Here is a 26,644-nt window from a genome sequence, read left to right on the forward strand (position 1 = left end):
TACCCAATATGTCCAAGGTCAAAGTAAGGTTTCAATTATTTGGGCACATCAACCGAAGCCATAGATATAAGTTGGAGGGCTGATTTCCTGTGCCTTAAAAGCTACGTTTTTGTATGACAGCTGACACCCCAAAATGTTCATAACATTAGCTGATAAACTGCATATGCTGTATCCCAACTGGTTAGTCATTTGTCTACGCAGCACGCCCCTTAAGTAAGTGCTAAGAGAAGCTCTGTTTTCAGAGGAGCTGGTGTGCTGAGCAATTAAGTGGTTGTTTGTGCTGGTTGGTTTGGGAGCTCTGCAGAGCACTTGTAAAAAAGGCTGCTGCATTTATGCCACCGATGACATCCCTGAAATGTGCATAAAATATTTACTTTCATGCTCTTATCACAACACTTAAGACCTTACAAGCTTTAAATGTCCTTCAGAAGGTTACTTTATGCAACAATGTAATATTTGCAACAAGACTAAGCTAACCAACAACTCTAATAAAATAGTATAAGAAAAAAAAAAACCCTATTCAAAAACCAGAAATACCTAATTAGGTTGAATGAACACATTTTGCTCATATTGTTGTCCCTTAATATCCCATTGATATAATTAATAATTTCTTAGAGACGGTGGTGATGAATAAAGATTGATTTTGTATGTTTATTCTTCTAGGTCTGCAAAGTCTCTATTTTATATTATATCTCTCCTTTGTAACTCAACTGAGCCACAGTTGTTTCCATTAGATAATTTACTGAGCCATAGAAACATGCTCATTACCATAAAAAAGTATATATCTTTTTTCTCCACTTCAGATGAAATTATATTAGAGTTTCACGTAAACCAGATACTTGGTTCTTATCATGAGATGAATATTCATAAGTGCTAGGGAAAAATGTCATACCAAAGGGAATTCAGAACACACACACACACACACACACACACACATACACACACTCCCATGTAATTTTTATCTTTTTTAAATTTATAAAACATCGGAGATAGCATAAGTAAAAATAGTAAAAAACAAAGAAAGAAGACATGGATTTAAACTTGTTCAGTTTTATAATCTCTTCACCCCTTTGGATTTTAGTGTTCTCAAATAAATAATGAAGATCCTTAGTCTTTTATATAAATGTCAGATATAGAAGCGAGATAGCAATATGCCTGTAATTTGAATTGCTCAAGGGAAATGCGCTTTACAAACCAAAGCTATCACCACGCCACAGTGGCCGCCTGCTCTACAGGAGGATGACTTCGCCCGTATGAATGGGGCGACACGGATGTGCTTTGGGTCCCTTTCCTCCATCTAATCTGAGGCCATTCAACCTCTCCCTCTCTCCCCAATTTCTTCTCCTTTGCTATGTTGATTGGATCGTTTTCTCAAGACTCTTGATTGTAAAAATGAAAATTAAATTAGGCAGCCAAACCATTAGTCCTGATCATGCCTTTTTCCTATTTAAGCTTGCTTCTTCAGATGCCTACACCCACCATCCATATGGCTTCTCGCCCCTCTTCCACCCTCTCCTGTCTCAGGTGTCCCCACTGCCTCAATGGGGCTGCTCTCGCCAAAGTCAGCACATTTCCCATTTCGCTGAATCCGGTGGCCACTTGGTCACCCAAATTTCATCTCACTGAGACTCCTGAAACCTTCCTAACTGGCTTTCCATGTTAATCTTGTCCCTTTTAACCAATCTTTCAGAACATCTAGAAAAGAAATACCTTTATGTCCCTCTGGTCCTTAAAGTAATGCAAGGACTATCGATTATGTATAGAAGAAATTCTAATCTTCTTAACATGGCATAAGAGGGTTTTTCAGTGCTTTGCCCTCTGCTCTAACCTACAGGTTTGCGCCCCCCTCACACAGAGATCTCGCATGAAGATGCTGCTCCCCACACCTACCATACACTCATCACACGGGGATCTCACATGCAGATGCTGCTCCCCACGCCTGCCATACACTCAGCACACGGGGATCTCGCATGAAGATGCTGCTCCCCACGCCTGCCATACACTCATCACACGGGGATCTCGCATGCAGATGCTGCTCCCCACGCCTGCCATACACTCAGCACACGGGGATCTCGCATGAAGATGCTGCTCCCCACGCCTGCCATACACTCAGCACACGGGGATCTCGCATGAAGATGCTGCTCCCCACGCCTGCCATACACTCATCACACGGGGATCTCGCATGAAGATGCTGCTCCCCACGCCTGCCATACACTCATCACACGGGGATCTCGCATGAAGATGCTGCTCCCCACACCTGCCATACACTCATCACACGGGGATCTCGCATGAAGATGCTGCTCCCCACGCCTGCCATACACTTATTTAACTCTTACAAATCTTTCCCAAACCATCTTACCCAGGAATATTTCTCAGAATAACAATTGGTAGGTGAAGCAGTAAACATGTGTGCTGGATATGATGCGGAATACTTTATGTGAATATTATCTAACCCTAAAAAAGGGCTCCCTGATGTGGGTACCATAGTCAGCTCCAAATTATGCAATGTCATCAGTGAAGAAACAGGTCCATGGAGCTTCAGTCAGTCGCCTGAAGTCACACAGCTCGAAGTGGCAGAACTGAGATTTGGCAACCATCTTCCTGATTCCAGAGCCTGAGCTTCTAAAACTGTTATGTACCACCACATCAAAACAACATGTTCAAGGAGTTGGTACACTTTTACTTCTCAATTTTGTGCCTGTTATTCCTCTTATACAGGACATTTTCTCTCACTTTCCTAATAAAATTGTATGCATCATTTGTAGACACATCTTCCAGGACCTGCCTCTAAACCGAATTAAGTACATCTTCCTCTGTGCACCTTGTGTTTAGCCACACCTTCCTCTGCTGCACCTTGCTCAGGGGTTTGCACTGTCACTTTCTAATTATGTGTGCGTTTCCCATACTGGCATGATACACTTTTAATTAAGGGCAGAACTCTTTGTAGCCCTGTGGCCTCACATTGTACATACAAGACAATGATAATCCAGTGGTGATGATATGAAAACAAGGCAACATTAACAAAGTCCCATAAACAGGATCATTCGGAATATTTTCCCTCATCCTCTTATTCTTTTCCTAGAGTCTTTACGATATGGAATCATCTCTATTATCCAGCACAAGCAAGTCTTCCAATTTCAGATGAGTTATATTACTGGCAAAGATGAAAGAGGAGTATAAGTTACATCAGATTTTCTATTAGAAACAAAATCACAAAAAGCATTTGGTTCTTGATGAAGTGTGTGTTCCTAGCTTTTTAAGATCAAAAAAGCATAATGAAGTATCAACTTGATACAACATATTCACAGCATAAAGCTACATAGATGTATGTATCTTTGAACAAGGCAACACAGGAGCTAATTTATATGCTGCATTATTACAGCTTACCATAGAAAATTCTTACCCTATTTAAAAAAAAACATTATTTCAAAGTATTTTAAAACTTACAGGAGAGTTGCGAAGATAGTACAGAGAGTTCCTGTATACCTTGACACAGCATGTTATATGCCACAGAACATTTATCAAAACTACAAAATTAACCTTGGTCAAATACTTTTAAAGAACTGATTGGAAATTCCCAGGTTTTTGCATGAATGACCTTCTTCGGATCCAGGAGTCCATCCAGGATACCACATTGCATTTCGTTGTCACTACTGAGGTTTCTCTTGGCTATGACAATTCCTCCACTTATCCTTGTTCTAAATGACCTTGATGATTTTGAGGAGGACCAGTCAGGTAATTTGCAGAGTGTCCTCCAATTTTGGGTTGTCTGATGTTTTCTCATGATTAGACTGAGGTTATATATTTTGGGAAGAATACCATGGAGATGATATGCCCTTCTCATCATATTAGGGTGTATATGACATTGAGGTTAACTGTCTTTACTTGGGTAAGGTGATGTCTGCCAGGTTTCTGCATTATAAAGTTACATTCAATGTTTCTCTTTTCCTAGTCCATTGGCTTGAAGCAAGTCATTAACTCCAGCTGACACTTAGAAGAATTAAAGCTTTATCTCCTAGGAAGGAGAAGTATCAAAGAATTTGTAGGCAGACCTTAAAGCTGCTACAACAATTAAAAAACGATTTGGAGAGGACACTTTGAGGCCATGTAAATGTTCTATTTCTCCTTAAAGTTTCACATACTAATTGTAGCATTCATCAGCTCTTGCCTGGGGCAATTACAACTATGGTGTCCTAATGGAAATTTTCTGTTTTTTTAATTAATTATTTTATTATTTCTATTTCTCTACATTTATTACTTGGAATTATTCTGTGAGAATCAGTTGTCCCTTTTCCTTTATTTATTCAATCATGTATTTACGTAAATATGTATTTGTGATGATTTACTTTATTCTTTGGGTTACAATTCAGTACTTTCCTCATTCATTTCATCATTGCTCAAAGTCTTCCTGCTTTGGCCACTGGGAGCCCTTTCAATTGGCTTCTCTAGTCTTCAGACATACTGCTATTTTGTTTCTTTTTTCGTTTTTTCCTTTTTAGCTCTTCTTTATTTTCTGGCACTGCAAAATGTCCCATCCTCATCTTGTGTTTTCTTTCTCTGTGTGTGTGATGGAGTTTTGCTTTTGTCATCCGGGCTGGAGTGCAGTGGCATGATCTCAGCTCACTGCAACCTCTGCCTCCCGAGTTTAAGTAATTCTCCTGCCTCAGCCTTCCAAGTAGCTGGGATTGCAGGTGCCCACCACCGTGCCTGGCTAATTTTTATCTCTTTAGTAGAGAGGGGTTTCACTATGTTGGCTGTGTTTTCTTTAATTCAGCTCTGAAGCCAGCCATTTCTTCAGAGTGCTGATTTGTCTTGTTGGAGAATAGTATTTGGGGACCAAAATCCTAGTACTAGGTTTGTTCATTGTTTCTAGTATACACCTGCTTCTAGGATTCCTCAGCAGAAAGAGCTGGGAAATAGATTCACGCATACTAACTCATGTACACACACGCTCTCACACACACATTTGCCTAGTTTTGTGTATATTTACCTATGTATCTTGTATAACTCTTGAACCATATGTATGCAAGTACATATTTTTGTATGTATCTACCTACCCATCTTCTCTCTTAAAATAAGTTGAATTCTTACTGATACTCCTGATCTAGTACCACAGGGTTCATTCTGGCATCTCCCCTGTGCTTAGTTATAACTTCTGCCTCTGACAGTATAAACTCTCGCTCTCATTTTCTAGAGTAAATTTCCTCACTTGTTGCACTTCAGCGTGCATGTAACAGTGTATCAGTAATGGTATTTCGTCATATCATTGACACAGCATGTTATATACCATAGAACATTTATCAAAACTACAAAATTAGCCTTGGTCAAACACTTGAACTAAATAACTTACTCAGAATTCCCAGGTTTTTGCATGAATGACCTTCTTCTGATCCAGAAGTCTATCCAGGATACCACATTGCAGTAATATGACACTTTAGATTAGAGGCATGGAAGACAGATACTTTGGAATGGAGTCTTCACTTTGGGGTCTTGGGCCCCAGCAGTGCCCTGTTCCCTTAAGTAATTTCTTTTCTGGCAACAATCATGCAGTTCCAAATATCATTTTTGAGTATGCTTGTGGTTAAGTGATTTTTACATGTTTCATATGTTGATAAAAGGGCTTATTAGATACACTATGAAAATTTACATTAATCACCATATTTTATTAACGACAAATGGAAATAAGGATAACATTAAAAGAAACAACATGTATATACAGCACTCATCTCCCAGTAACAATCTAACAAAATTTGTATAAATACCTGAGTACAAGTGATCAACAGTCAGATGTTCTACGATTATGTAAGACACATACGTAGATAGGTAAATGTATACGAAACTCCCTAAATATGTGTACGTGTGTACATAAGTTAGCATACATACATGTACTTCCCTGCTGTTTCTGCTGAGGGAGCCTAGAACACGGGTATACTAGAAACAATGAGCAAACCCAGTGCTAGGATTTTGGTCCCTAAATACCATTTTCCAGTAAAACAAATCAGCACTCTTTGAAGAAACGGCAGGCTTTAGAGCTGAATTACAGCAAACACAAGATGAGGACTGGATATTTTGTGGTGACAGAATGCTGGGAATGCCCCACCTCTCACTGAGTAATACTCCAAGTGGAATATAAGGCTAACAATGAAATCAGTCATCCTCAATTATAGGAACGTTGGATTACGAATGAAGGGAAAAGACTGGTTGCTATCCCTAAATTCCATAACTTTTTGGTCAACTTTGGTTATTGACAATTTCATCCAGTGCAGTCTAGTCTCATATCTGATTCAAACGTCCCTTCCTCCTCACCCCATTACACGACAGTATGACTTATGGTTTTGAACTGGGGAGGGGACATGGTCTTTTCTTTTTCTTTTTTCCAGGATGGAGTCTTACTCTGTCACTCAGAGCTGGAGCGCAATGGTGCCATCTCAGTTCACTACAACCTCCGCCTGCCAGTTTCAAGCAATTTTCCTGCTTCAGCCTCCTGAGTAGTTGGGACTACAGGCACGCACCACCACGCCCAGCTTGTATTTTTAGTAGAGATGGGGTTTCACCATGTTGGCCAGGCTGGTCTCGAACTCCTGACCTCATGATCTGCCCACCTCAGCCTCCCAAAGTGCTGAGATTACAGGTGTGAGGCACCGATGGTCTTCTCTTTCATTGCTCCACACCTCCTTCTTTCGGGTCTAGCTCCTCCAAAGTGGGGGTCACAGTGGAGAGTTAGGAGAAGAAGGTATTATCTTAGGAAACCACCGACCTTCTCTCTCGTTTGGTTTGGATCTACACCCATTCAGAGCTTATGTCCTTTGCTGACTGGGTCAACAGATAATTTGTGGGATTTCTTTTTTGTGTAAGGAAAGTTTTACTCTGGCTTTCCATAGCCAAAGACTTCCTAAGAGAAAGAGAATCTTGTCTTCCTTAGGTCATTCCTTTAATCCTCTCCTGAATGGAGCATGTCTTGGCTTGGCCTCTGCCTGTGCAGCCCTCTGCCTCCCCAACCTTCTTGTAACAGCTGTCATGGGCTCCACTGAACTCCCCTCTGCACTGTCTGAGGCGGCAGAGACCTAGAAAGGGGTGGAGTTTCCCCCTGTCCATTATTAATATAGAAAATAGTCTTAGAAAATATTCTCTTGACAATCCCTTCTTGACAAGCTACTGCCAGCTGTACTCTGGGTGACCTCTGGACTTCAGAACGTGCAGGCCACACCAGGGCACAGTCACACTACCCCATCTGCGCCATTCTTCAGAAGAAAGATGTCAACTTCTTTTTACAACCAACTCACCTTGCTCTAAGCTAGTGGCTGAACCGAGTAAAGCTACAGGCTTCCAAGCCTCCAGAGTAAGATGAAATGATCCAGTTAAAAATACGCTGAAGGCATATGAGAATCTAGGTAGTGATATAGTTCCCTTTCCTAAACTCCCAGAGTGAAAAAATAATAAGAGGGAAATTGTAATGGCATATCAAGTTAATGACAAGGAGTAAATATTATCACTTTCCTGACTTTTCTTCGTTCATTTGATCCATGCACAAATAGAAAGCAATAATCTGACAGCATTTATCCATACAATCAATGTTTCCACCAAGAGAAAATTGTGTGTGTTGAGAAGATCTTACTATCCTGAGGGGAGAATGCTTATCCAGGGCCCAGTGGCCCCCAGCTCTAGTGCCAGAGCTCCCAGCACAAGTCAGGTACATGGTTGGCCCAGCTCTTCATGACGGCTTGCAGTCGCCCCCTACTGATGGCTACTAACATGTTGCCTATGCTGGGGACGGCGGTTTGTGTAGGTGGCCAGGGGTCCAAGTAAAAATTCAAACTAATGAACAGAGAACATATTAGAACTATGTACATTACAAAACCGTGCAGCACGAACATCCCCAAATCAGAAGAGACACTGGACATAAACAACAGATCTGTCAAAACGATGTGTACAGCTACCTGCAGCCCCAGTAATGCCAGCTCTCGACTCTTTCCCGGGTGAGAATTTTAGATCTGGAAAAGATCTTGTCAGGGTCTAGTGCAGGGGCCCAGATGTCATGCCTATGGGACCAGGGAGATGACGTAAGTGCCAGTCTGGATGACGTAAAACAATCATATAAGACAACATATGGGAGTTAGGAGCTATGTCATCAAAGTAAGGAAGGCACACCGGATCTAAAGATACCCAAGTTAGATTTGGTAAAACTGAAAAATCACGTCTCTTTGTTAGTGAGAGAGAAGTTTTTTTTTTGAGACAGAGTCTTTCTCTGACGCCCAGGCTGGAGTGCAGTGACATGATCTTGGCTCACTGCACCCTCTGCCTCCCAGGTTCAAGCAATTCTCCTGCCTCAGCCTCTTGAATAGCTGGGACTACAGGTGCGTGCCACTATGTCTGACTAATTTTTTGTATTTTTAGTAGAGATGGGGTTTCATCATGTTAGCCAGGATGGTTTCGATCTCCTGACCTCATGATCCACCCACCTCCATCTCCCAAAGGAGAGAGAAGTTTTAGTTGTTTTTTCCCATGGACCACAGAGTGGAAGGAGAATGCTTGCCAAGTCCCTTCTAAATTTCCTTCTCTACCCTTCTTTTTCACTTGTCTGTGTCTCTTGCCTTTTATCTGTGCTTATCATAAAGTAGAGAGGTAGTGTGAGAACAGGACCATGTGAAGGTGTAACTGACCGAGTGTGGGGAGAAGGGGCAGGCTACGAAATGGGAACCAGTACTCACTCAGTACCCTACAGTGGCACTCACATCTGCTTCCTCCTGAACGAGTGGTTGGGAGCGGCTGGATTATCTCAGCTCCTGTTTTCTGTTAGCTTTGCCTAGACTGTTGAATTCTAGTGGCATGCAATAGACAAACAAATTAAGCCTCTCTGTAATGTGTAATGTGCAGGTAAGTTCTCCAAATGTCTGCCTTTTTTTTTTTTTTTTTTTAATGAAGGTGTTTCTTCCTTATAAATTGACATATGGTACAAAGTAACCCATCACCCTTGTCAAAACTGGTTAAGCCAGAAACCGGGCCAAAGAGAGGGACTTTCTATAAGACTGGCCAGCACTGCGAGGCAATCAGAGATGAAACTCCTGCCTAAAAGGAATCATATTGATTAACTGGATCAATCAGGTCTGTTCTTGTTGAGAGTTTTGAACTTGAGACACAGAAAGTGTTATTTGCAATGGATATGAAAGTCAAAATACACCCGGAGATAAACAGAGACAGACTGAGTCACCATAAAGGCAAAGCACCAGCAATTATTAAATGTTGTTCTTCCTCAAGGCTCCAGCATCTGTCTTCTTCCCACCCTATACCATCTCATCCAGATTTACACCTTCCAGTATTATGAAAATACGGAAAACTTTACTAGGACTGAAGCTCAAAGGAGGCAGTTGTTTTTGTTTTGTTCACTGACCTACCCCACATGTCTAGAACAGCACCTGAATAAATAATTAAGAATTACACTGAACCTCCACGTTTATTTCTCCAGGCAGCCAACCTTCTCCCCTGAACTCCAGACCTATACACAACTGACCATTAGGCTTCTCTGCTCAGACATCTTGAAAGCTTCACCAACTCAACATGCCCAGGCTGAGCTGATGAACTTTCCCCCCAAAATGCAGTTGTATGCCAGTGTTTCTTGACTCAGTTAATGGCATTTCCTCCATGCAACTGTAGAAACCTGAAACCAGGAGTCATCCTTGAGACTCACTCACATCTTTAAATCCAATCTATCACTTCTTAATTTTATTTTCCAGATAGCTCTCTGGTTCACCACTGCCTCTCATCTTATAAGTGTTCAGTGGCTCAGATTAAAGGTAAATGTTAAAGGTAGATGTCCCAGCCAGTGTGTGGGCTCACACTTGTAATCTAAGCACTTTGGGAGGCCAAGGTAGGAGGATCACCTGAGGTCAGGAGTTCGAGGCCATCCTGGCCAACATGGTGAAACCCCGTCTCTACTAAAAACACAAAAATTTGCCTGGAATGGTGGTGCACGCCTGTAATCCCAGCTACTTAGGAAACGGAGTCATGGGAATTGCTTCAATCTGGGAGGCAGAGGTTGCAGTGAGCCAAGATTGTGCCACTGCACTCCAGCCTGGGTGACAGAGTGAGACTATCTCAAACAAAATGAAACACACAAACACAAACAAAACAAAGGTAAATGTCCCTACAGTGTTTCTGAAGGCACTGCATGGTTCATGCCCTGCTGACTTCTCCTCACTTACTCTGTATCACTCCACCCGGGTCTTCCTGCATTCCAGGCGCACAGAGGCTTTCCCCTCTCCCTGGAGTGTGCTCCCCTCCCCTGCTCCACCACACCTCCGAGAAGTCTCATCTCGCAATACTTGGCTCTCCTGTAACTGTCTTCATCCTCACCCCGACCACCACGTGTGTCAGGGTCTTCTACAAGTGTCTCTCTTTAAATGCTGTTCTTTTCTGAACAAAGCTCATCTCGATCTTTACATATTTAGGCATTCTTTTAATTGCTGGATTTACATCCAACTCCCATATTAGAACAGAAGGCTCCATGTGAGGAAAGAGCTTGTTTATTCTCATGCCTGGCCCAGCGTTATGCGCATGGTAGGTAGGGACTCAAATATTTGAGGAATGGATTTAGATAAAGCAGATCGTGAGGATGTTTCTAGAAGAACAGAAAAGTATATGAACTACTTGAAAAAAGAGCCCAACGGACTGTGTAAAACGAGTCCAAAAGGAATCAGGGTGGTGACTCCAGCTCCGGCGGGTTCCTATTTAACGTTGAGGTACACACAGGATAAGCCTCAGTCTTCTAACTCCTCACAGTGGATCTTAACACAACTATAAGACGGCCTTTTTGTAATTCAACAACTGTCAGTTGCTGCCTAAACCTGAGAACTACTTGTGACGCTTTTCTTAGAACCGTTGCAAGCTAGTTTCCCATTGCCCGTGATGGGTGGGGAAGTAGAAGTACCGCGAGGTTGCCCTTCGTCACCGCCCTTCGTCACCGCCCTTCCTGTTCTGAATGGTGCAGTGCAGTACGCTCATGCTTCTTACAAATTGTGTTCCCTTGATTAAAGGAAACAATATAAAATAGCATCCTTATAGCTCAGCAGTGGGTGGTGTTCAGGTGGACTTGAAGTGTGAGCTTCTCCCCAGTTTGGGCACATTTTCCCTCCAAATCTCACTATATATATATATATATATGTGTGTGTGTGTGTGTATATATATATGTGTATATATGTGTGTATATATATGTGTGTGTGTATATATATATGTGTGTGTGTGTATATATATATATATGTGTATATATATATATATATATATTTTTTTTTTTTGAGACAGAGTTTCGCTCATTGCCCAGGCTAGAGTGCAATGGTGTAATCTTGGTTTACTGGGCTCAAGTGATCCTCCCACCTCGGCCTCCCATATTTCTATTTTTTGATTGACTTTAGATTCCTAGGCTGTTGTTTTTATGCTGATAATTGATATCCCCAAATTCTGAGCCTCTGTTGGGACATCTTGGCTTAAACCTTGATCTAAACTGCTCTTAGTCTTAGCCATTTCATTTCTTCACACCAATTTTTATTGCTGTTCATGTCTTAGTGTAACAGAGAATTTATTATAACAAGTAAGTCTAACATTGATGGAGCTATTTCAGAAACATCAGATCAAATTCTTTGTAAGATGATCTTTTGAGACTTACATCATGGAAAGTTATGGCCAATAATAAACTAACATCAAAAGAGTCATCTCTGACCAAAAGATTGAAAGAGTGGCTTCAAGTGGAGTTGGGTAGTATCGACAGCTTTGAGTAAAACCCAGAGTTTTCCAACTCGCAGCCACTAATGATTTATAGGTTCTTAAGGGGATGGTCCTGTAGCCCCTGGGCAGCTGTTCCCTGGAGGAGCAGGAATCCTTGATATCTGGAATTTCCAGCTGCTTGTGCTTCCTGCCTATTGGCTTCAGTGTGCTGTACAAATATCATTCTCTATGCATACCACAGTGGGAAAAGGTTGGGTAGCATTGTGGCAAGTGGTTTTAACATATCCAACAAAATTAGGAATCAGGTAGCAACCAGGTGGTCTAGCTGGAAACAGAGTATGAGGAGTTTGAGAGGAAAGGCTGGTGATCCACCCTCACTTCATTACCTGTCAGGGATTCCCTAACCTCTGCAGCCAGCTCTGTGCCATCAAAAGCCCTGAGCTGGCTTTTATTGGCATCACTAACCACACCTCCTTATTGTTCATATGGCCACCAGTTTTAAATGAAAGAAATTAATTGTGGTACAAATAACATAACATACATTTTGCCATCTTAATCATTTTGTTGCTGTTGTTGTTTGAGACAGGGTCTCACTCTGTTGCCCAGGCTGAAATGTAATGGGATAATTACAGCTCACCAAAGCCTTGATCTCTTGGGCTCAAGCAATCCTTTCACCTCAGCCACCTAAGTAGCTGGGACTACAGGCATACACCACCATGTCCGGCTAGGCTAATATTTTGTATTTTTAGTAGAGATGGGGTGTTGCTACGCTGCCCAGGCTGATCTCAAACTCCTGGGCTCAAGCAATCTGCCTACCTTGGCCTCCCAAAGTTTTGGGATTACAGGTGGGAGCCACCACACCCAGCCCCATCTGAATCATTTTAAGTCTACCATTCAGTAGTGTTGAATATAGTCACATTGTCCTACAACAGATCTCCAGAACTTTTTCAGCTTTCAAATGGAAACTCTGTACCTACTGAACAAAAGCTCCCTTTTACTCCTCTCCCAAGCCCCTGGCAACTATCATTCTGTCTTGTTTCTCTGAATTTGACTACTTTAGATAAATTCATATAAGAGAACCTATACAGAATTTGTCTTTTTGTGACTGGCTTATCTCACTTAACCTGATGTCCTCAGGGTTCACCCATGTTGTAGCATGTGACAGAGTTTTATTCATTTTTAAGGTCGAATGATATTTCGTTTATCTATTCATCTACTGACAGACACTAGGGTTGCTTCCACCTTCCAGTTGTTGTGAATAATACTGCAATGAACATAAGTGTGCAAATATCTCTTTGAGATTCTATTTTCCTTTCTCTTGGATACATACACCCAGAGGTGTATTATATCATATGATAATGCTATGTTTAATTTTTTGAGAAACTGCCATACTGTTTTCTGCAGCAGCAGCACCATTTCATATTCTCATCAACAATGCACAAATGTTGCAAGTTTTTTACATTCTTGCCTGTTTTTTGGATAGGGTCCATCCGAACAGGTATAAAGCGATATCTCATGTGGTTTCTATGTGCATTTCTCTAACGATTAGTGACGCTGAACATCTTTTCCTCTACTTGGCCATTTGCATATCTTCTTTAGATAAATGTCGGTTTAAGTACTTTGCCTATTTTTAAAACAGATTATTTGTATTTTTGTTGAGCTATAGGAGCTCTTTCATATTCTCAATATTAGCTCCTTATCAGACATGATTTGGAGATATTTTCTACAATCCCATAGGTTGACTTTTCACTCTATCGATTGTTTCCTCTGGTGCACAAGTGTTTTTAAGTTTAATGCAATCCCCTATGGTTGCTTTTGCTGCCTGTGCCATGGCCAAGAAATCACTGACAGTTCCAATGGCATGAAACTTTTGCCTTGCTTTCTTCTAGGAGCTTTATGGTTTTAGGTCTTTTGTTAAGGTCTTTAAACCGCTTTGAGTTAATTTTCATATATAAGGTAAGGACCCAACTTCATTCTTTTGCATGTGTGGCTATCCAGTTTTTAACACCATTTGTTGAAGATACTGTCCTTTCACCATAGCACGGTCTTGACACCATTGTTGGTTACCATTTGACTATATACGTAAGGATTTATTTGTGGCCTCTCTATTCTATTCCACTGGTCTATATGTGTGTATTTATCATACTGTTTTGATGACTATATATGTTTTGAAATCAGGAAGTATGACATCTTCAAGTTCATTATTCTTTTTCAGAATTGTTTTGGCTATTTGGTATCCCTTGAGATTTCATATGAATCTTAAATTTTATTTTCTACATCTGCAAAAAAATGCCATTGGAATTTTGAGAAGAATTGCATTGAATCTTTTGCAATTTTGGGGTGATTTGAACATTTTAATGATATTAAGCCTTCCAGTTCTTCAACACAGAATGACTTCACTTGCAGACGTTCCTCAACCTACAATGGGATTTCATCTGGATAAACTCATTGTAAGTTGAAAATATTGTAACTTAAAAGTGCATTTTTTTGTTTACGATATTTTCAACTTACTATGAGCTTTTTCTGGATGTAATTCCATCATAAGTTGAGAAGCATACTGAGCGTCTGTTTTGCACCATCATAAAATCAGAAAATTGTAAGTTGTCGGGAGACCAGTCTGGCCAACATGGTGAAACCTCGTCTCTAATAAAAATACAAAAATTAGTTGGGTGTGGTGGCCCTGCCTGTAATCCCAGCTACTTGGGAGGCCGAGGCAGGAGAATCACTTGAACCTGAGAGACAGAGGTTGCAGTGAGCGAAGATCATGCTACTGCATGCCAGCCTAAGGGACAGGGTGAGATTCTGCCTAAAAAAAAAACAATGTAAGTGGAATCATTGTAAGTCAGAGTTCACCTTTATTTGTGCCTTCTTTAAGTTCTTTCCTCAGTATTTTTATAGTTTTCAGGGTGTTTGCCTTTTGCCTCCTTGGTTAAGTTTATTCCTAAGTATTTTATTCTTTTTGATGCTACTGTAAACGGGATTGTTTTCTATGCTGACTATTTTTTTGACCTCTCTGAAGTCTTTGAGATTGTTGAACAAGACTCTCTCTTGAAACTCTTTCACCTTTTGATTTTGATGACAAACACATTCCAGGCGTTTCTCTTACCTCTTGTGCTGTGACTTCTCATCCACATTTTGGCTCCTCCTCACTGGTTCATACCATTTATTTATTACCCCCCAGTGCACTTAAAGAAATCTAGAAATCGGGGTGACATTCCTGCATTCTGTTTTTTCTCACTTCCTACATCCAATTCATCACACAGTCCTCTTCTCTGTACTCCACCACTTTTAATAATCTCTCATTCCTACTTCCTTTTGTTCAGGCTGCCATCACCACTTGCCTCAATAACTGATTCTTCCATCTCCAGCCTGAGTGGCCTTCAGTTCATTTCACACCGACACCAAAACGTAGGTATGATTATGACACCCTGTGGCAAAAATGCCATCAGAATAATATCTAAGTGCTTAGTGCTGCTCAAGCATTTCATATGCTGGTCTCTGCTTATTTTTCCAGCTCACAATTTTCTCTCTTGCTCTACACATCAGCCACAGGGAACTCTTAGTGTTTTTTTTTCTCACCTAAAAAGAGTTTGCTGTTCCCTTGGTCTTCGGTACCCTCCTTCATGCCATCTTCTTCCAATCCTCTTCACCCGGACAAGCACTACTCAACCTCCAGATTTCAGTCTGCACCTACCTGCTTGTGAGAAAAGTCCCTGATTCACAGTCTGCTTTAGATGTCTTCTGTGCGCCTCCAAAACATTATCCTTATAATGATCATCACTGAATCCAAACTTCCTGTTTACTTGTCTTTTTCTCCCAGTGGCTCATGAGTTATTTTTGAGGGTAGAGACTGTCCTGACCGTCACATGTCCCTGGCCCCTGACTTAATATCTATAGTATAGTAGATGAGTGTCCAGATCCCAGTTTCACAGAATGAGTAGACTTAGTTTCTGGGTCACTAATAGCTCAGCTGTAAAAGAGATACCTCAGATGATCTCAGCCTATCTTAGCCTATGCCAGTATGTATTGGAATACCATGCAGCCAGAAAAAACGGTGAGTTTGTGTCCTTTGTAGGGACATGGATGAACCTGGAAACCATCATTCTCAGCAACTGACACGAGAATAGAAAATCAAACACCACATGATCTCACTCATAGGCGGGTGTTGAACAATGAGAACACATGGACACAGGGAGGGGAGCACTATACACTGGGGCTGTTGGGGGGAAATAGGGGAGGGACAGCGGGGGGTGGGGAGTTGGGGAGGGATAGCATGGGGAGAAATGCCACATATAGGTGAAAGGGAGGAAGGCAGCAAATCACACTGCCACATATATACCTATGCAATAATCCTGCATGTTCTTCACATGTACCCCAAAACCTAAAATGCAACAAAAAATATATATAGAAAAATTTATTTTAAAATTTTACTTGAAATTCCAGGATACATGTGCAGAATGTGCAGGCTTGTGACATGGGTTTACGTGTGCCATGGTGGTTTACTGCACCCATCAAACCGTCATCTGTATATTTGAAAGACACAACCTTTCTTGCTTCCTTTCCCATACTGATTCCTGGCTCACTAAGCTATAGTCTGATTATAATTTGGCTGCTTCTTTGTACACCCATAGGGAGAGAAGATGCTGATCTACAAATTGCATAAGCATCTCATCCAATCCACTTCCGAGATATGCTTTTCATTATAAATGCAGGAGCTGGTTCTCTGCAGCAGCACGTCTTCTTTCGGCAAGGACGTTGGTTTAGCGTCAGAGAGCCTTTATGGCTCTGAATCAGGCACGTATGGATTGTGTGGACTTGGGCAAGAAATTCACTGCCCTGAATGTTAGTTGCCACATTTTTAATATTTAGGATTAAATTTGATAATTTAATATAAAGTAGCCTAGACAAGGTAGTTCTCAATAGATAGCATTTGCTCCTGTAACAGTTATATCAATCTTTTTTTTTTTTTTTTTTTTGAGATGGAGTCTCTCTCTGTTGCCCAGGCTGGAGTGCAGTGGGGAGATCTTGGCTCACTGCAAACTCCACCTCCTGAGTTCAAGTGATTCCCCTGCCTCAGCCTCCCAAGTAGGCGGGACTACAGGTGCAGGCCACCACACCTGGCTAATTTTTTGTATTTTTAGTAGAGATGGGGTTTCACCATTTTGGCCAGGATGGTCTTGATCTCCTGACCACATGATCCACCCACCTCAGCCTCCCAAAGTGCTGGGATTACAGGTGTGAGCCACCGAACCCGGCCATATCCATCTTTTAAAATTACATTAGTTTGAGTTCATTCATGAGAGACTGACAAAATGCTGAGAAGAAAGACTGAAGATTCAACTAACGTCCGGAGATGCAACCAGTGCTCAGCTGAATGGCATCTTCCAACAACATCCCTGCCACCTTGCTACCACCCTCAATCTGGAATGAGCTCAATACAGGCGACAAAACAGAGATGCAAATGAGAGCTTCAGGGTGTGTTAGGCAGGATTCTCCAGAGAAACAGAACCAATAAAATATACATAAATATTTATTTTAAGGTATTGGCTCATGTAATTATGGAGGCTGATAAATCCCACAATCTCCCCTCTTCAAGCTGGAGACCTTTAGAAGCCACAGCAACACTTTGAAGGTCTAAGAACCGGGATTCCTGAGAGCAGGAGAAGATTGTTCACATAGTGCAGGCAATGAGACTGCAAATTCAGTCTTCCTCCACCTTCACGTTCTATTTGGGCCCTCAAAGCTTTGGAAGTAGCTCAACTACATTGGGGAAAGGGGTCTGCTTTACTCAGTCTACCAATTCAAATGCAAATCTTTCCAGAACCACTGACACATGCACCCAGAAACAATGCTTTACCAGCAATCTGGGCTTCCCTTAGCCCAGTCAAGTTGACACATAAAATCAACTATCGCACAGGTTAAGTCTAAAGAAAAACATTCACCTGTAGTTCATCTTTAACAAAAGAGAATATAACATATTTGTGGTTTTTGTTTAAAAAAATCACAGTCAATATATAATATCTACCCACCATGATGAAGCGGACTCTAGCAAACACCAAACATCATCAAATTGGAACCAGAATCCAAATGAGACTGGATACTGAGCTGGGGAAACAGTTTTCAATTTCACAGCTCTGAATTTAATCTAAACAGACTATCTATACTTCCCTTTTCAATGATTCTTCCCCTGAGGCTTTTCCATGGGTTTTTTTCTTCCCTCAAAGTTTAATGAATTTTATACTGCTTAAAAGAAAACCCTTTATATCCATCTTGCACTGAATTTGCAAAAATCATTAAAGCTACAAGAATTCTCTTCATCTTCAAACCTTGCAAAACTCTGTCTACATTCCCCAGTGTTAATCCTACATTACTTGAGCTTCAAGGTCATCATCTTTTACTGTTCAGAGAAGTTTTAGGTCAAGGGTTTTGTTGTAGTCTCTATACCGACTGATTTACCAGGATCCTCCTCAGCTCATCACAATCACACATTCACAGACAATCTCATTTTTAGTCAAGCTTTAGATGTCATGTAGAAACAGTGTTTCATATATATAAATATTAAATATAAGAAATATGATTTTTATATGTTATACATATTACACACATTTGTATGTCATATATTAAATATATTTGAATATAATTTATATTTAATATATACATATATGTATAGATATTATATATGTAATCCAAAATGGCAATATATATCATTTTTGTATTTAAGATATACACATACATGTTACATATATATTACATGTATATAATATATACACACACATAAATATTTTTCCCAGGTCTCTGCACTGGCTTTGGAGATCCTGAAAAGAAAAATATGGTTTCTATGTAATTCAATGTGGGGGTCATGTAAATGATGGCAGCTATGAAAAGATTATGCTGCCCTATTGCTATTAGGAATCAACTGTGTCCTATATATAACACACAGGGAAAGCAACAGAGGAATTTCATATGATTATATGATTGAGGTGAGTTTTTGAAACACGATTGTGGGAGGTGACAAAGGAAAAGCCACAGAGGTGGCCATCACGGCACACACTAGTGATATCTTGGAGAGAGGTGATGGGAATAAACACATCAGAACCTCTCAAAATTTGTGTGCAAAAAGCCCTTTTATCTTCTTCTCTGGATTCTAAAAAAAAAAAACCCAAACATTTTTTCCTGCCAGAATGCCTTGATTAAGAAACAAGAAATTCACTGTAGCTTTAAACAAATTTGCTTAAAGGAAAGTATATATGAAAACACTTCAGAGCTATAGCATTAAGGAAACAGTGCTGCCACTTAGAATTTTCAGATTTCCAGCTAAAAGTATTAAACTTGACATTTCATTTAGCAGGAGCAGGCTTATGTTACGAAAATGCACAATTCTGTTCCAGCTTCCTGAAGTATTAAAAATGACACCTTAGTGTCTCATGAGGACCCCTAGAGCTCAGTAGTCCTTGGCTAGAAACCACCTCTGATGCACACGGAGGTAGCGTAGAAAAATAATGGGAAAAGACATACAGCACCACGCTTCTACTTCAGGAGAACACGGGCCCACCAACCATCCATCATGCGCACACACCTGCCCCCTGGAGCTTCTGAGCAAAAGGCTCTGGTGGGCTTTGACATTTGGCCACTGACTTTGTCACATTCCTAACTCTGGGTTTGGCCAGATTCCCGCACCTCTATCACTGGGTTATATTCATACCCTTTATTTCATATCTGGTGTTTTCTACTTTACTTCTTCCTTCCTTTCCATTCTACTCCCGTCACTAGCACCTTCTCACTTTCTACCCCCATCTCACACCCTTAGCTTAAGGGTGGCCTCTCCTCTCCCAGCACGAGGGCTGCTTCCTCTTCCTCGATTGATTCCTGAGCGCTGCATGTTAACACCCCCATTCTAGAGGTAACTGGCACTGTTTTTTTTTATTCTTGAAAAAAATCTACGAACCAACTTTTATATATTAACACAGTTAAAAACACATCTGTAATACGAGACATTAAAGTCACTAAAATGTCGCTCTGCTGCAAGCCTGTTATGTAGGCGTCTGAGGAGGATCATCACTCCAAGAAGATCACTAAGAAGAGGCACCTTGAGTGGTTTTGCCATCATGCAGCAAGGTCATAACTCCAGTGGCTCTGATTAGACCCTCTGAGGTTTGAGAGGAAACAAAGAACTAATCTGGATAGTTTTAACAACTGGGTTGCTGCATTCACCTCTATTCCTCAGAAACCATCCTTCCTCTTAACAGCTCACTTGGTGAATATAATGATGCCTTTGTTATCTACAACATTATCATTTATAAACAAATAATTAATAGTCCTATGAGTGAGCCTCCACAGTATGCAGGACTCATGTTTGGCCTTTATATAGCTTTAGTTTGAATCAATGTAGTTTAGACGTTAAGCATGTGGGCTTTTGGCCCAAATTGCCTAAGTTCAAATTCTAGCTCTGACATTTGTTGGCTGTGTAACCTGGAGCAAGTTACCTAACCTCTCTGTGTCTTAGTTTCCTCATCTGTAAGAGGGACATAATAAAAATACTTGCATTGAATGGGTTGTTTTGAAAAATAGATGAAAACATAAAACACTTGATACTGAGCAAGGATTCAACCATTATCACCAGAGCCATGAGAGTCTACAGACTGGCAGAAGTGGTAAAAGAAGCAAAAAGGTTGAACTGAACAGAGAAGAAATTTGGAATGTATAGTGCTTTCTGAAACTTGAAACATTAAGAAAATCAAATACATTTTTGAACATTTCCTCCACTCTACCGTCTATCTGGGAATAGTAAAAATAGTGTATGCAAATTTAAATCTTAAGAGCTGGATCTGTACATGGACAATTTAAACAAATACTCAGTGTAATAATTTTATTGTTTTTTTAAAAGAATCTGTAAAAGGCAGCCTAAAGTTTCAGGTATCTACAAATAATTTCAGGTATCCACAAATATACACACACTATGTGTGTATATGAAAGTGCATGCACGCGAATGTGTGTGTTCTTAAAAATATACAAATGAGCCCTACCTTTAAGGCCAAGATCACTGAAAATAAGAAAAATCAGGGGCATAAAAAATGACACAGTTTTTAAAAACTAGTGAGAACACAAAACAACCATACAAAAATGAGAGAAAGTTAACCAGGAACACTTTAACTTAGTTTAATAATATTTGCGCTAATTAATTTCAGGTTCTATGAGTTTCAAGTATGAAATTAATAGAAGAATTTAATAGCTACATAGTTTCAGTCCAATCATGAATAAGGAACAGTGTAAAAAGTACTAACACAGATGGAATTGCTGCTTTATTTATAATTGGAGTTTTCAATGCCCAAATACCCAGAGTATATGGTCCAAAATTGGAGGCAAGTGCAATTGAATAACCAGTTCTGATGTACAGAATTTCCAGAAACACAAAGCTCCACTAATATCTAGCAAGTGATTAAAAGCCATTTTATAACTAATGACATTTACTTGAAGTGAAGAGTCACACGGTTTATTAAAACTTTATGGTTCAGGAAGAATGTCAATGCCAATTGAAGTCCTGACTTTTTATTGTTGGTTTTTCACTTTGGGTCAGATAAAAATCAAATGAAATGCCCATTGTGACAACTAGATATTTAGATGACCAAACATTTAAGTAGGCTATGCATATCTGTGTATATATAAATAATCTAGAATATTGAAAATATGAACACTGCAAAATATCGTTAGGTTTGAATTCATAAACCTAAAAAACTGCTACATACAAGTTTATTTTGTTGCTTTCCAGAAGAAAAATTATTTTACAAATGAGAGCTGGAATTATATGGTTATTTAAAGCATATGGAACCTGGTAGTAGCACTGGTTAGAAAAAAATGGGATATTTTAAATTTTATCTATGGAATACATACTGTAATGTACTCTCTCAGAGGACGGTAAGTATCCGGGCATAATAAACATGGGATGAAGGAAAATCTACAACTCAACACCAGATTCGTAAAGCATGGACTAAAGTGCTTCTACTGCAGCAGATTTTTGTTGGTCATGTCTAATCACATAGTTGGTCACTTTCAATTCTGAACTCACCTATTAGATATTTTTTCTGCAACTAGAAGCCACACAAAGTGTTTTCATTGATGACATAAAAGAATATCCCAACTCTCATTTGAAGAATCTATCCCTGCTACCACAGAGTGAAGAGATACCAGCAGACCCGGGAAGATGCTCATTTGCCTGGGTAGCTGTAGGGTGCTGAAGAACTCAAAACCTTCCTTGGTATGAGCTGAGTAGGAATCTTCATAACATGGTTTTTTTTTATTTTATTTTATTTTATTTTATTTTATTTTATTTCTATCCTCTGTTAAAAGCATAGGCTTTAAAGAGAAGAGTAATAAAATGAAATGCCAAATCTGATCATAAGGTAGATAAAAAAATTAAAAAGGTTATACTTTTTGCTTTGTTAAAAATAGAAAGCTTTGGAAAATTCCAAATATGGAGGGGCTGCTTACTAATTCCAAATAGAAAGTTTAAGAGCCATGGTTCTGTTAATATTGTAACAGTTGTGGGTCTGTCAGCATTATAACATTATAACAGTTGTGGGTCTGTCAGCATTATAACATTATAACAGTTGGGTAGAGTTTGGTAGTTAACATCTCAACTATTCTCTCAGTGTTGGGGAGGGTGATACAAGAACATCCCACCCAGTGTCCCATTTTCTTGTGAGCTCTACTTCTCAAAGGGTCTATACTCCTTGATAGTGCCAAATATTCAAGCCAGATATTCTCCATGCAACAGAAACTATGGGAACGGTTGACTATACCTGTAATCCTCTTGCCATTAAGAACATAGCCTTCACACATTTCGAGTTTCATTTTTGGGGGTATACTTTCACCACGATGACATCCAGTCTGTTCTCATATGTAACTGGGCACACATTTGATAATTTATTCTGTTATGTTTCTTATAATCACTATAGCCACCCAGACTAAATTCTCCTTTAGTGTCTGGAGATCAGGCAGATTGATTGCAATATTTTTATGATGATGATAAAGAGTATTACATATAATTATGCAAAATGGCAATCTGGCCTTGAGGTGTCTCATTTCCAAACAACCTTCATTTAATGGCAGGAAGAGAACACTCTCCAAAACCAATTTACTATACTGTGCCCATCTTACTTTTATTCAAAAATAATAAAACTATTTCCAGGATATTTATAGAGCAATAGAACGTTTCCCTTGTTAATATGAAAGTTAAACTTAAAAGAATACCATTTTACCACCTTAGATAGCCTTAACTTATTAAATTTTATTTTGAAGCTCAAACTCTTTTAATATTGCCTCTAAGCATATGGGTTGCCCCTGGATTTTTGCCCTTTTTCAAAAAATGCAGATTTAAAAAATTCCCCATACATTACTTACTTGTTTAAGCTTCTTTAGGTCTTCATCAAGTTCTAAGTTGTCCAAAATAACAGCAACAAACAAACTCAGGAGGATCTATAAAATGGTTAAATAACAATGAAAAAACCCACTTGCCATAAGTATCAAGATACTATATATATAATATAGCTACCTAACATATATTGAATATAGAATTCATTAAGTGAAAAATAATCATGCAGTTATGAATCATTGCATAGGCATTTCAAGGTGTTTATCACAAACACATGAAAGAAAATACATATGTTCATTGAAATAATATAAAATATCAATTTGCTTTATGAAGCCAACTTAAAAAGAAAATTAAGAAAAAGGTTTTTTCTAATGCAACAATCCCACTTCTGAGATTATATTCTACAAAAGTGATCTGAACTACTGATGAAAAGCTTAATATACACAGGTGTTTATTAGGGGGTTGTTTGTAATATGGAAATACTAGAAATAAAATCCAACCTTGCATGAATAGTTAATACTGTTGTAGAGATTTATGTGATAAGATACATGCAGCCATTACAAATTCCCACTGTGGTAGCTACTCTTCAAGATGGCCTCCAGCGTTGCTCTTGGCTCCTGGTTCATCCCTTTGTTTACCCCCCTTCCACACTGAATATGGCTGGCCTGTGTCACCAGCAGGTTGCAGAAATGATTGTGTGTGACGTATGAGGCTAGGCAATAAAAGACTGTGTCTTTATCCTTGCTCTCTCCTAGATCACCTGCTCTGGTGGAAGAAGGTGCTATGTTGTGAGGATGCTCAAGCAGCCCTCTGGAGTGGTCCATATGGTGAGGAACTGAGGCCTCCTGCCAACAGCCACTGGAGTGACCCATCTGGGAAACAGGTGCCCAGCCCCAGTAAAACTTCAAGGTGACTGCCGCTGTAGACAACGTCTCAACTGCAACCTCATGAGACTTTAAACTAGAAACACTCAGCTAAGCCTGTCTCAGATTCCCAACCGTAAGAAATGATTGAGATAATAAACAGTCTATTTGCTGGTAGGATTCTAACGTGTGGGTAATTTATTTCATAGCAATAGATAACAACTAATGCACTGGTTATCTATTGCTATGAAATAAATTACCCACACATTAGAAGTTTTAAAGTGTTGAAAACACTTGTGTTATAATATTAAATAAGAGCGTATATATGGTAGAAGCTCGACTATGCATATAACGGGATAATAGAAGAAACGCTTGAAGGAGGTACTTAGGAAATGTTAATGGCACTTACTTTTGTGTATTGGAATAATACATTTTTCCCTCTTTTTAAAAATTTTATGATTTTCTCAGTTTTTTTTTTTTTTTTTAAAGATGTATGCTTCTTTTAGAACAGGTAAATAAAGTAAAAGAAAAAACAACAAAATAGTATAATTTAAAAAACATTTTGAGAGAGAGATCCAAGATGGCTGATCACTAGCAGCTTGGGCTCGTAGCTCCCAGTGAAGGCACAGAGAACGAGAGGACGCCACACTTTTAGACGAATTTTTGTTGCTCACGGACTAAGAGATTCCCAGCGGAGGAGCCCCACGGGTCGCCAGGGTGACTCTTGTGGCTGGCGCGGCAGTTTAGCTGGCGCCTCAGTGCGGCAGTTCTTGGTGCAGAGTCTGGAGGTTCCCAGGCAGAAAGGCACCATCAATCTTAACACCGCTGTTTTGGCCGGCGCAGTGGATTGCTTAGATTTCGGCGCTGGGAATTAACAAGTTGGACGTCTGCTCAGAGACCTACTTAGAAAGTCAGTAATTACAAAGACGACAGAGGGATAAATATATAATGAAGGGAAGAAACCAGCCTAAAAAGGCAGAGAATATTCAAAATCAGAATGCCTCTCCCTCTACAGGGGATCTCAGTTCTTCATCAGCAACGGAACAAGGCTTAATGGAGAGCAAGTATGTTCCATTATCAGAAGCAGGTTTCAAAATGTGGGTGATAAGAAACTTCTGTGAATTAAAAGAACTTGTTCTAACCCAATGCAAAGAAACTAAGAACCTTGAAAAAAGGTTTGATGAAATGCTAATGAGAATGGACAATTTAGAGAGGAATATAAGTCAATTGATGGAGGTGAAAAACACAACACGAGAACTTTGTGAACTATGCACAAGTTTAAACAGTCGAATTGATCAAGCAGAATAAAGGATATCAGATCTCAAGGAACAGCTTAGTGAAATGAAACGAGAAGACAAGATTGGAGAAAAAAAGGATAAAAAGGAATGAGCAAAGTCTCCAGGAAATATGGGACTATGTGAAAAGACCTAATTTATGTTTGATAGGTGTACCTGAATGTGACGAAGAGAATGAATCCAAGTTGGAAAATACTCTTCAGGATATCATTCAGGAAAACTTTCCCAACCTAGCAAGGCAGGGTAATATTCAACTCCAGGTAATACAGAGAACACCACAAAGATATTCTTCAAGAAGACCAACCCCAAGGCACATAATCGCCAGATTTATTAGGGTTGAAATGAAGGAGAAAATACTAAGGGCAGCCAGGGAGAAAGGTCAGGCTACCCATAAAGGGAAACCTATCAGACTTACAGCAGATCTCTCAGCAGAAACCCTACAAGCTAGAAAAGAGTGGGGACCAATATTTAACATCCTTAAAGAAAAGAACTTTCAACCCAGAATTTCATATCCAGCCAAACTAAGCTTTATAAGCGAAGGAAAAATTAAATCTTTTGCAAACAAACAAGTACTTAGAGACTTCACCACCACCAGGCCTGCTTTACAAGAGCTTCTGAAAGAAGCACTATACATATAAAGGAACAACCAGTATCAGCCTTTCCAAAAATATATCAAAAAGTAAAGAGCATCAACACAATGAAAAATTTACACCAGCTAATGGACAAAACAGCTAGCTAGCATCAAATGGCAGCATTAAACTCATATATATTCAAATTGGATAAAAAGCCAAAACCCATCGGTATGCTGCATCCAGACCCATCTCACATGCAACGATACACAAAGACTCAAAACAAAGAGAAGGAGAAAGATTTACCCACCAAACAGAGAGTAAAAATAAACAAATAAATAAAAAGCAGGAGATGCAATTCTCGCCTCTGATAAAATAGACTTTAAAGCAACAAAGATCAAAAGAGGCAAAGAAGGACATTACATAATGGCAAAAGGATCAATGTAACAAGAAGAGCTAACGATTCTATAGATCAACGAAACAGAAAATTAATAAGGACATCCAGGATTTGAACTCAGACCTGGAACAAGTAAACTTAATAAACATTTATAGAACTCTCCACTTCAAATACACAAAACATACATTACCACCTCATACCTATTCCAAAAGTGACTACATAATTGGAAGTAAATCACTCCTCAGTAATCTCATAGCATTTCATAGGTTTAAATGAAATATTGGTTGGCTGCTTGTTTGTTATTTTCTTCCCTTATTCCTTGCTATTGACATTAAGTATAATTATTGGTATAAAAGAGGTTTTCAATACCCATTACTAAACCGCATTCTAGCCTGGGCAAGAAAGCAATACTCCCATTCTCTCTCTTTTTCTCTTCC

The 26,644-nt window shown here is 39.7% G+C and overlaps 1 protein-coding gene across 1 annotated transcript in view; it reads right to left on the reverse strand.

Moving 5' to 3' along the window:
- Positions 1 to 26,644, reverse strand: part of NALCN (sodium leak channel, non-selective) — a gene marked incomplete at its 3' end in the record, with an annotated part of 335,842 nt that overhangs the window by 78,579 nt on the left and 230,619 nt on the right. Inside the window, exon 15 of the mRNA XM_064371774.1 lies at positions 23,113 to 23,187. Within this exon, the coding sequence (XP_064227844.1) occupies positions 23,113 to 23,187 (75 nt within the window). The remainder of the gene's footprint in view (positions 1 to 23,112; positions 23,188 to 26,644) is intronic.

Source organism: Aotus nancymaae, unplaced genomic scaffold (assembly GCF_030222135.1).
Source record: "Aotus nancymaae isolate 86718 unplaced genomic scaffold, 86718_ANA_hifiasm-v0.15.2.pri h1tg000161l, whole genome shotgun sequence".
Lineage (NCBI taxonomy): Eukaryota > Metazoa > Chordata > Mammalia > Primates > Aotidae > Aotus > Aotus nancymaae.